At 37.7% G+C, this 12,647-nt stretch overlaps 2 protein-coding genes across 2 annotated transcripts in view; one reads left to right on the forward strand and one right to left on the reverse strand.

Moving 5' to 3' along the window:
* The window catches only part of pkn1b (protein kinase N1b), a 32,967-nt gene extending 27,707 nt beyond the window's left edge, over nt 1-5,260 (reverse strand). The window contains exon 1 of the mRNA XM_052551021.1: nt 4,814-5,260. Coding sequence (XP_052406981.1) covers nt 4,814-4,843 — 30 coding nt within the window. The 5' untranslated portion in view covers nt 4,844-5,260. The remainder of the gene's footprint in view (nt 1-4,813) is intronic.
* Nucleotides 1-12,647, forward strand: part of rangap1a (RAN GTPase activating protein 1a) — a 321,818-nt gene that overhangs the window by 186,997 nt on the left and 122,174 nt on the right. The gene's annotated exons all lie outside the window — the stretch shown is intronic.

The raw sequence follows: 12,647 nt of genomic DNA on the forward strand, positions 1-12,647 counted from the left end.
ATATATATATATATATATATATATATATATAGCTCCAAATATCAGATAATATATGTGTGTTTAAGTTTAGCCCTTTAGACTTTTATAATCATTTTATTGCCAATGTGAAACGCAAATGCATTTGTTGCAAAATATTTCATAACAAAACCATATATTCATTGGAAAACAGACAAGACTTGATTTAAATCGATTCGGTGGTGAAACATCTCTATATGAGCTGGTTGAAAAAATTAGATTAAAAAGAACATTTATCTTTTCTGATGAATCAGTAACACTGTTCTATGAATGCAATTTTAATAAAGTTCATTTTTCATTTCATATTTGAACATTTAGGATCTGAACTCTAATGGAAGCTCCAGTGAAGTATCGTTTCTGACAGGACCATCAGGATTCGGAAAGCAATCAAACACAATCATGAATGTCTGTGAAATCACAGGGAAATTTCAGATGAAACTCTGCTGCACACAGATGTATTATTCAGAGTCACTTCAGAGAGAATAATGTGTGTCTGCCGTCAGCACATTTTTTTGCATATAATTAGTGACTCAACTGATGAGACACTGCAGGTCTAAGAATTAGAAAATAATTTTAGACGCCATATAGCCAGTGGTCGAATTGTAAAAAAAATTCAAGGGGATGCTGGGGTGGAGGGTACTGTGATTACAAAAGATTTTATTTTATTTTTTTAGCTGTTTTTCATGCTAAAAGTTACAATTTGTATTTATAGGATCTGGTCCTCATAATGAAGGTAGGATAAATCAATGCACACACACGCAGCTATTTGGAGCTATTTCATTTGCAAAACAGGCAAAAAGACAAAATGTGTCTAAAATAGAACTCGCTCAATTAACTTCTTGTATGTTGAACTACAGTCTAAAATGTATTTAACAATTGCGATCATGCACATGCGCTGATTCATGTGAGATATTACTTAAATAGCCTATCATACAAAGATAAGAAATAAAAACTCAAAACTTGAATTATAGAGGCATTCTAACTATTGTACATTCTAATTGGCTTCATCATGCAATAAATGCTTTTGGACTCTTGAGATTTTTATTTGTATTTTTTTGGGCAAAGACGCTAACATTAATGTCGTTAATTAGTACCAACAACACGTCACACTGTATTATAAAAGTAATATATAAAATGATATACATAAAACTCAAACGCTTGGTGCACAGCAAAGTGTGAGTTAAGAAAAAACAAGCACAGCAATGTTACACATCAAATATGTAAAAAAAAAATAATGCTAATATTTTAAGATTACTAGCTATTATTTTCACTCTGTGCATCTCATTTGCTGAACTACTTCCTGATATTATTCTTGAGGATGTCATGCAAAAGTGCTGTAAACACAAGTGCACCAAAGACTAAAAGATATCCAGAGAGTCAAGCTTTCCTAGCTTATTTAGTCGAGCTCTTTTTAGAAAGTTAAGGAATCTGTGGATAAAAAAGGAGGGCAGACAGAAGCTATGTAGCAAAATAAATTTGTGCAGAATTGAGTGCATACAATTTTTATGTGCAGTTTAAGATTTTATGCACATCTTGGCATTTCCATCCAGCATCTTATCCCAAAACGTGCATAAAAAACATGGATAGATGCTATGGATCCATCCTAAAGCAGCCAAACAAACGGAGGTGGTGCCGCATGACATCATTTCCTGTTTGTACAGGGTATATCCTGCTGTTATTTAGATTCTGTGGATTAGGGTTCGAACCATTATAACGGATCACTCACTGAAAAAGACTGAATATGTTTCAGGAATTTATCAGGATTTACCTCGGAACAAAAAGGGATAATAATTCACCAAATTCTATTAAAAGAAAAGCTGATTACATTTACATCATCTCTGACCCAGATCATGATGAATATTTGCTTTAAATCATGCTTTTACTTTGCTTGAGATTATTTGAAAGTAGGGTTAGGGTTCTGTCCTTTACCCACCAAATGTTGCACCAAATCTGCATGACTATTAATTAGCAAATTTGCATCAAGCTTTCATGCGCAAATCTACAACATTGGTTTCAAATGAGGTGGTCAAAATGTGCTCAAGTGTTGTCAAAACATCAGTCTCTCATTACGTGCCGATGGCGCTCATGTTTCTCTTGTAATGTAAACAGATGGTGGTGAGTTTCACCATAAGGGCCCTTCAAGCCGTCAGAGATGTTTCTCTCCAAACACAATGGACAGAAAGCTTATAACAGGAGCGCTCACATTACCAGCGGTGACACTCACTGAGCCTGAGGGCATTAGGGCTGATTTCTGCTCCTCTCGCAGAAGAAAAACATTTGGACAATTGTTTTAGCAAACGACCCACAGCAGGTTATTGATTTTGTGCAATGAGCTTTAATGCATCTAATGGGCTGCAAAAGCCGGGGGTGAAGAGGGACACAGCCAGGCTAAAAGACCGATCTTTCTCCAGTGAGTGGGCCAGTTACACAAACACCTCACAGATAAATCTCACGGGCAGAAACATACCAAACAAATACACTAAAGCAGACATGACTGCAAGCAATGTGTCATTTAACACACTAAACCTTCCTGTCGTGTTGGGCAATTTGACCCACACTCGATTTAATTACTTGAAAATGGGTAAACTATTAATTTCTTCTTAAAACGTTTTTACTTTTTTCATTCAGCGAATTCTGGTTACTTCTAAATAGCTTTGTTTCAAATTGACCCCCATTGGTTTCCAGTGTTATTCACCAAAAATCAACACTTTGAAAAACAGCAAACAATATGAAATTCAAGACTCAAAACTGACTCAAAACTAAAGACTGGAGTCATCCATGGAGAATGTGTTGTTTCTTCAACTATTTGTCTAAAACATTGTTAAATAATGTTTTTACTGTTTCTGTTCTTTTTGGGAGGATCTCAATTATCAGTCTACTGCAGGACTGTGTGAGAAAGCCAGTTTACCCTCACAAGGGTTTGAGAAGCAGACATAAAGACAGAGGTTATTTACACCAAATACAAATAGCGGTTAATGCTATTTATACTAAGTACAAATAATGTTACATAACATTAATGGTTAGCTTTAGTTATTTGCAGCAGAATAACTGACTGTAGCATTGTTTTTCAGATAAACAACTGTTAGCTTAGCATGTTTCTTAAATATCTGCAAACATATTATTGTATTTTTATGCTTTAGAGTGAAAAACTTACATACAGCACCTTTAATGTTGATTTTTGGAAAATTGTACAGAAACCAGTAGGAGTCAGCTTGACCCACCGCACAAAAGTAATATTTCTATTTTCAACACAACAGGAGGTTAAGCTAATGCTCAATAGCGCCTCTTGTGGCAACACTTAAAAACCACATGCATTTTAAATCGCACTCAAAATGCAACCAAGACAAAATAACAATTACAGCTAAATGCATTCGCAGTCATCTTGAATAGAGTGTGTTTGTCTGCCTCTGACCATCAGTTCAGTTTAACATTTGTGCTGAAACGTTAAAAACGAGTCAAAACCCTGGTAGACATACCGTACTGACAGAGAACAGCTGAGCCAGCCAGCTGATACAGTTTCTCGTCTACGGTAGGGCAAGATGGGCTCGGAAATAGCTGTTTAATTTTTAATTCTTCCCTGGACGAAGCTGAATCATCAATGTTACACAGAGCCCTGATTTTCTGTTGCATTTAGCAGCAAGAGTTCCCGTTCCCCTTTCAATGTGCATCTGTGGGATTTTTAGACATATTCTAATTTATCATGTTTATAATTTATAATCGATAATTAATCATAATTCAGGGCTTCTTGTTCTAGAGGTCATTTAATTTAACCATAACAAGAGAGACCACACAAAAAATGCTTATTCCCATATTAACAAGAACGCCAATATAAAAACATCAATACATATGGTCTATTTTCCTTGAATTGAAGGATAAATATGTGAAATATATATTGTTTACATATATATATATATATATATATATATATATATATATATATATATATATATATATATATACACATGTAAATATATGAATCTATCTACTACACGCTTACTATTAGAGTGCAATATGAATGACCTCATGTATAAAAATAAATAAACTCCAATTTTGACTTCATGATGTCAGTAGATTTCAGGAAACTATTAGTTTTCTCATCTGATCACACCCTAATGGTGGCTTGTACAATGAAGCCACAACAACAGACAGTCCAACATCAAACAAGTGTTCTGCAAAACAGCAGAGAGAAACCAATCACTGTTACAGTAACATTTACAGGAATCACCTAAACAAGACTGACCACACTGTGCACCAGCACCTGCAGAACAAAGATTACCAAAAGAGCTAATCTGGGCAATTACCCTACATCACACCAGCAACAAGATTACACTGCAGTCCAAATGCTAAACAAGAGAAATCATTTTCACAGAGCTCATTATATAATCACAACACTGTAGTAAAGTGTGACTGAGGGCAAAGGAGAGTTCACATAACGTCCACCTGCTTCTGTTTACAGTCTATAAGCTAAACCAAGGAGAACACTGAAAAGTCCGTTCATAACTCATATTAGCGTCCACACTAACGCTCTGTTTATTATTAAGTGCACTGCAGTTTTGCAGAATAAATCAACCCTATCACTTAGTTAAAAAAAAATGCAATAAATAACCCAGTCTTCGCTACATGTACTAAGATAGTAAGAGACAGAAAAATGTTCATTCTATCTGTTTAGTATCAATTTACAGAAGTGGGCTATACAGGTAGCTTTAAAGACCGCGCGCGCTCACACAGAGACTAATGAAGAATGGATGATGTGAAGTGCGTTAGAGCCTCACAGGAGAGACAGATGGTCTACACTTACACGCATGGAGCCGGGTTTGTTGATGGCCATCTCAGGTGACAGGGAGCGGAGATGCCGATGCTTCTCACCTGAGCAGCTTCAGTTTGACTCTAGCGACGCGTCATCACGCCCCCGACACGGCGATGCGATGAAGCAGATGCGACGAACTGCGTCCTGTTGCGCTGCTTCGCTCGAGCATAAAGATCAAAGCCAACGGGCCATTTCTGAGAAGATGCGTGTCGTGAACTCCCTTCATAAAGCAGAGTTTCATTAGTCGCCTAGTTTAGCCTGGATCGCGTTCATGAATGTGTAGTGTAAATAATAAAGGGAAAGTGCATGCGTCCGGGACAGATATGCATAGACCCTAAAGTTCGTCTCCGGACGATCAAATCCAAACCGACTGAACGATCCTCGGTCTGGTGCACTGCTAAGAGAGGTTCATCAGGAGGGTCCTGTCGCCGTCATCCTGTGATGAGACTGAAGCACGCGCAGACAGTACCGTCACCCGGTGATCTCGAGTGCAGGCACGCGCCCTGGCGCTCGACCAGCCGCCTGCGCGCGTGTGATGCACGGTTCCGTCGGCCGAGCATCGCGCTTTCCTTCTCACTTTCATCGTCTTACAACACGAGTTGAGCTTCATGCGAAGTGAAAATCACATTGATGCTCTAAAATATAACCCCCCGACAATTAATTTAATAACAACAGTTAGAGAACTATGATATCGCATTGCAATTAGCAGATTACCTGATAGCATACGTACATCATGCATTTACACCTAAAATAAAGTTTTTGTTTGTTTGTTTGTTTTTTGAGTGCTCATGTGATGGACGTTTCATATCAGATGTCAAATATACGTCTATAAGATGTATTTAAGGTGTTTAGGATTTAGAAGGTATGTAAACTGACAATTTAGAAATGTCTGTCAGATGTCTGCAGACAACAGATGCTTTCTAAATCAACTGATTTTTTACAGACATCTTGCAGACATATGTGTGCAATCTGGGTAATATCCCGGCAAACACACGTAGCTGCATTAGCCTATATTCTACAGTATATAGATTTTTATCTTTGTAACCTTAATTTAGCCAAAAAGTGAACTGTCGAGTAAACACTAGATTGGAGTATATATACAGGCAAATACATGTAAATGAGCTGTAACAGTATTATTCTTCAAATAATTCCATAATTAGAGCAGATATTATGATATGTTACTTACAAGCAAACGCTGTTAATCTGTGCACACTGAATAAGCGTTTGCTTATGGGTTCTAGTTGAAAATGCGCCCCCTTGTGGATCATATTGACACCTTCGTCGTAAGATTTCTTTAAAAGGAGGTTTAAAAAACCCGCGCCAGAAAAAGTGACTTTATTTCTTTATGTTTTTTTCCCAGACACATTAATCACATCTTCAAAATATAGAGAACATGACACATTAATCACATTTTCAAAATAAAGAGAGGGTTTCTATTATTATTTTGCGGCTGAAAAAAATACCATTGACTGATTTAAAAAAATAAATAAATCGGTAGCTCAAAACTAAACCTTAAAATCCACCACATTGTTTAAAAAATTGAGCTATAAGTCTAATAAGAATAACTAAGAATAAATGTTAATAGAAAACCATAAATAGGATAATCATATAAAATACATCAAAAATGACTGAGTGAATAATTCGCATTAAGCGCAGCGATTGGTTAACCATGTGATTTGCGCGCGTTTGTAATAACGTGCTAAAGCGAGAACTGTCTGATTTACTGAAATTAGTATTTTTTTTTTCTTTACCCAAATGGGTAATTTATGTCGATAGTAAAGTTCGTTCAAACTGTAGGATTGTAACCATCACACCAGTCAGAAAGTAAAGACGTTGGAGAAAGGTAGGCTAATTCTAGCTTAGCTACGACACAAACTACAGGCTATGATTAGCATAAATCTCTTATGATTGTTAGAAATAGATATGTTTTATTTGGTATAGAAAGTATTTCGCCTATAAACTGATGTAGTATCATTCACAGCTATAGACCCTTTTACAGTTGGTAAACAAGGTGACGTATTTGTATGGGCGGGGCTTAGCTGGAGGCAGAAAGATTCCCCTCAACACTTGAACAAACGGTAGCTAGCGAGTTTTCTTAGCTTGTTTTTTTTAACAATGGCTGGAGAAAATCTGAATATATCTGCTTTATCTGAATATTTAAGGTCACTCACTATCCGGGACCGCGATAATTATTTGAAAAAGTTCACTTTAACGGACGGAACCAGATTGGTCAACCCGTACATCTACACTTACCTGATAGAGAAACCGAGCGTGTATAGTAAAGAGAAATTGAGGGTGTTTAAATCCTTAGATTAAATAAAGAGTGACATTACAGTAAAATTATTATTAAGATGTAAATATTTTCTAGAAATAAAAATTCTGAAGACTGGAAAATAATTATAAACTTTCTGTATTTATTCTTTCTTACCATGTTCTAAATTCCAGTTACAATTAATCACAACAATGTATATAAAATGTTCTCCGTCAATTCTGGCAACCAACAACACAACAAGACGACATTTTAAGCTCCTTGAGTAGCCGACCCTGTGTTGGTTTGTATCATAAACAGTAAAAGAAATGGACACAGCGACCCCATTGGAACTCAATTGAGACAAATGAAGCCCAGTTTTAGCGTTTTTAGCACTTCCGTTTCTGACGCGCAGACTCAAACGAAGCTTGACGACGTCAGCAACCTGTCTGACAGATGTAAATCTTCTAAGTGGCTGTGCGTGCAAACTGCCATCGTTAATCTTGCAGAGACGGCGAGCTTGAGCGGGGAGTTCTTTGGCGTGAGTGAGCACGAGTAAGTATTCTGATTAATTATTTTGTATAGTATTTTAAAATGTAACGCCAGTACGCCATATTAAGTTAATTGCCTGCGAGCTTCTCCACCTGTCTGTACGGTAATGCGACAGAGAGCCGAGTGGTTATGACGCAATCGTTAGCCTATTTTTTACAAAAACTGTTTATACGGGGCCATAATGTAACATAGAAGGTAATGGAGCCCTTTATACATTTTCGTGTATCTTTAGAAATAAATAATGGACAAACAGAGTCTTTAAACGTCTCAGATGTAAAGTTATTCGCTGTCAAAGTGACGCCAAAATGAATGGGAGTCAATGGGAATGCTAACGCAAGTGAAGTTCTGCTAAAAGATGGCAGCCCCCACCCGACTTCAACTTCCGGTCGAGTTCCTTGCCCCTTGGTTTGTATTAGCCGCCTCCAGTTTTACGTTTGTTTTGCCTCCAGCTAGCGCTGTGACGTACCTGTGACGTCCGCGCAAAAGGGGTCTATATGGTCATGACACACAAGACTGATAGGCCTAGTGAAGAGAAGGCCAAGATGGTGGAAAACACTAAACCTTTAACAATGCTAGTTATTACAGAACGCGTGGTTTCACCGTAGCTACTTTTGAGTATAGGCTTGATTAATGACTACTGCACTCACTTGCAATCAGGACACAGATAGAGGGAGCTGGAGGACAAAAAGAGAGCACAGTACGAAAGGATAACATGGTGGTAAGATATATTATAATAATGTAGATTAGTACTCATCCAAACGTTCAGCTTTCACCAGTAATGCCAAACATATCACAACATCAAATCTAAAAAAATCCTTAAATATATATTTAAAATAAATAAAATTTATATTGAAATATATATTTCGTGAAATAATAGTTTTATTCTGTCTTTTAAAGTAAACAAATCTGCAGCTAATTACTTGACAGTTAATATAGCAAATGTATGTGTACAACCACTCCTCCTATGACCTTCATTTTTTAAATCCTTAATTAAATGTATAAAATACTTCAGTAAATATGTTAAGGAAAGGAATCTTAAATATGTGGCTGCATCTAATTAATCTATCATCATATATTCAAAAATAAAAAAGGAAACTACAACCATTTCCTATAATCAACAGTTAACACACCAATACAACATGGTACAGTTGTCCCCATTAATTGTTTATATCTTTATAAAAAATAATAAAAAAATAAATTAAGGAAAGGAAACAAGAAATTTACCTCAGAAAGTTCATTTAACTGGTGACTATAATATATTTAGTAGGCTATAATGGTTGAACAAACTAGTTTTGTCTTAAGAAACCAACACCATATCATTTTTAATGATGCATCATCTGTAGATGGCGCTACTGCAACAGGTCTAATCAATACCCCAAAATGTAACGTTTCTAAAAGTGAAGACAACATTCATTAACCAAAATGAACAAAAGCTAAGAAAATAGAAAATGAACAACAGAAAGTGCTGTAGAAAATATCACAGAAATATTAATTATTTTAATACTAATAATAATTCTTGTCAACAGGCACACACTCCAACCCCTCCATCACACACTGTATATCTAACTCCGTATGCATTTCAAGAAAATCAGATTGATGGCATTGACAACAAACAGCTCATTTACTAAAACTTTGTGTCTTTGGTAGAGTAGAGAACACACTCTCCCTCAACCTCCTTTCACCCTCATGTGTCTTTTAGACACCTCCTTTTTTCTAGTCGCATTGACATCATCACCAGTAACCCAGGAAACCCATTGAAACAAGAAGGACCCAGGAAATGAAGTAATGGTTCAGGAATGTCGGGAGAGAAGAGTTTCCCCCACAGCTGAAAGAGAATGGCAAACAGAGCAGCTCTGTCTGAAGACATGCGTGAGGTCAACAGTCCTTAGACGACAACAAAACTTTACCCTTAACCCAACAGAATGGATCATCTATGCAATCTATATCGATGTAAAAGTCTCTATTAACCTGATAATATATAATTGCCATTAAAACAGATCAGGTTAAGTCTGAATGTGACAATTTGGCAAATGCAGTCATATAGGTTATTCAGGACCAAAAGAGTTAGATGGAAAAAAGTTGTTTGGTAATGAGAACTTAAATAGATTGTTTGGGTATCCTGTCATGCCCTCAATTAATAGTTAAAATCAACATAATTGACTAGATTGAGAAAAGTGTCCATTTCATACCAAACTTGATTCAGACCCAGTCATTCATGAGGAACTACTCCCTTGTTGAAACCAGTAACCTCTGTTAAATTACTATATTATGAAAGGCAAATATTACTTACAATATTTGATCAAAAACTATAACACTGTAACCAGAGTTTTTGAAAATCTTTACCCTGGCAGTTTTCAGAAATGTTCGGTTTCAGTGACCTTCTGCTGCGTTTGTGTGTGAACAAACCGCATAGAAAAATCTGTGGCTTTAAAAATACCCACATTTGTGTGGACAGGGCCTGAGGCTCCCCAACACTAAACATTTTCAAACACATTAGCAAAATTGCAAGACTTGAAATGGATGGGTCAGATAAGGTAGACGTCCAAAATGTATACTGTGGGGAGAAGAGGGTTGGGAAACACTGACCTAAAACTACGCCCAATTAGCTATTTGGCTGTTGTAAAACTAATTAACTAATGACCCACAGCTCTAAACGAAAGTAATTTCAAATGAGTAGCAGATTCTTACATTTGATGAAAGATTAAATCAACGTTTTCTCTTTCACAATCATTTACAATATGACCAAGAACAAAGTAAATAGACTGTAGTTTTCGTGTTGACTTAGTTGTCAGAACTCTACAGAAACTCATTAATAAAACACTTATCAATGCATAAATGTGTGTAGATTTTAAATGTTTAAAATATGTTTGAGGAAGAGAAATTACAGGTAGGAGTTTATGCTACAATGAAACCCAAAAACTTTCAGGAAGGTGTTTGCATATTAAAGATTTAAAATGACTGCATTCTGAATGGATGTGTATTAAAAGGCTTATGGGATACATTGGTGAAATGCAGATGGGGATTTTGGTAATAGTTTCAATAATAGTTTGGGATAGAGGATTGATATTGTATTATTAGTGTACATGCTGTGTTTAATGGTGCTCAGACACTCAATGATGTGTCTCCAGTTCCACCACAGTCCAGTCGTCCTGTGGGGAACTGGCCTGGCTGCTGGGGGAGTAACTACTGACAGAGGCCACTGTTGCGGTGGAGCAGTCGAAGTGGGACATGATGTGTGGCCACAGGCTGCTCTCTAGAGGGCTGAGGATGCCCCCTCCCTGCCCAGGTAGGTACAGGAGCGGAGGACAGCCATCCTCCCCAGCCAGAAGCAGAGCCTGGTTAATCAGCTGCTGGACCATGTCCAGTTTTGTGTTCCAGTCCAGCTCCTGCGGAGGCGGTCGGCGCAGGTTTCCGTTGGCCATTCTAAGTGGAAGGTCTGTCGGGATGGAGGGGCCTGTCTGGATGGAGGAAACGTGTTTGCCGGTGGATTCATTCTCTGCATCTTCCTCTTCCTCCTCGCTGGTCTCCATGGCCTCATAGATGGTGCAAAGTCCTCCAGATGAGGGTGACAGGAGACACGGTTGCCCTTTGACCTGTGACTGCTGTTTGAGTCGCTGTTGCTGCTCCATCTCAAGCTGCCGTTGCAGGAGCTGTCGGCGGTGTCGGTGTTCCTGCTGCTGTTGTTGCAGCTGCAACTGAAGCAGCTCTCGACGTTGCCTCTCCAGTTCCCTTTGCTGCTCCTTCCGCTGCCTTTCTTCCTCCACACACAGCCACTGCAGCCGTTCCTGCTCCTGGCGTTGCCGAATGTGCCGCAACTGCAGCTGGTGCTGCTCTAGCCGTCGCAGCTGGACATTAGGCGCCAATGGAGGCTGCGGGACCCTCGGAGGAGCATCAACATGTTGAACATTGAAATGAGGCAGTGGCTGCTGTAGCTGCCTGTGGGTGTTCGGCAGTGGGGCAAGGTAGTTATTTACATTCAGCTCTTGGGTTAGCCTTGGATAGTTACCATTCTCTTGTTGGCTCAGTGAATGCTGGTGCTCACCAGTATGTATAGTGTTCCCAGCTCTCCCTGTGGACAGTCAAGAGCACTTGCAATATGTGTTTACTGACAGAAGCATTTGTTATAAAGAAGGGTGTGACCGAACAGGAACAAAGGAAAATAACAGACAGAGAGAGGAACATGCAGACAGTAAAAGTAAACATAAACCAAAGAACAAATTAGACAAAACTCTTAACGAATTCAAAAATCGGGTTTTCCCACACATCTTTCCTGTAAAAACACGTCAAGGTATTTTTCAAAACCAGCAAATCATTGTGTAAGGAATATTCTGGGTTTAATACTGGTACTGGTGTTTAAAAATCCCAAAAAATATATTGAACAAGCAAGTGGACAGAGCTTGTATATAACTTAGAATATTCCTTTCAAATAACATCCAGTCTACAATTTTGAAGATATCATCAGTGAGATTCACCAGAATAGTTCAGCACTTTTGACTGAAAATATTTTAACGGTGTAAAAAAAATCCGCAAATCTTTCAGAGTTTGTGTGTTATTTGTGGCCCTACATTTATGTCATCCAATTAATGAGATGTCATATTTAAACCAGTCCAAGATTGTTAGTGGGTTGGAGAGGGTCTGATTCGTTGGAGCAGTAATTGGGCTAAAAATAAAATAAAATCATGTAATTTACCATTTTTTGACTGTACAAATACAGGTGCATCTCAAAAAAATTGATTGTTGAAACGTTAATTTATTTCAGTAATTTAACTCAAATTGTGAAACTCGTGTATTAAATGAATTCATTGCACACAGACTGAAGTAGTTTAAGTCTTTGCTTCTTTTAATTGCGATGATTTTGGCTCACATTTAACAAAAACCCACCAATTCACGATCTCAACAAATTCAAATTCTTCATAAGACCAATAAAAACATTTTTAGTGAACTGTTGGCCTTCTGGAAAGTGTTAATTTACTGTACATGTACTCAATACTTGGTAGGGGCTCCTTTTGTTTTATTACTGCTTCA

The sequence above is a fragment of the Carassius gibelio genome, chromosome B3 (genome assembly GCF_023724105.1).
Source record: "Carassius gibelio isolate Cgi1373 ecotype wild population from Czech Republic chromosome B3, carGib1.2-hapl.c, whole genome shotgun sequence".
NCBI classification, from domain to species: Eukaryota; Metazoa; Chordata; class Actinopteri; order Cypriniformes; family Cyprinidae; genus Carassius; species Carassius gibelio.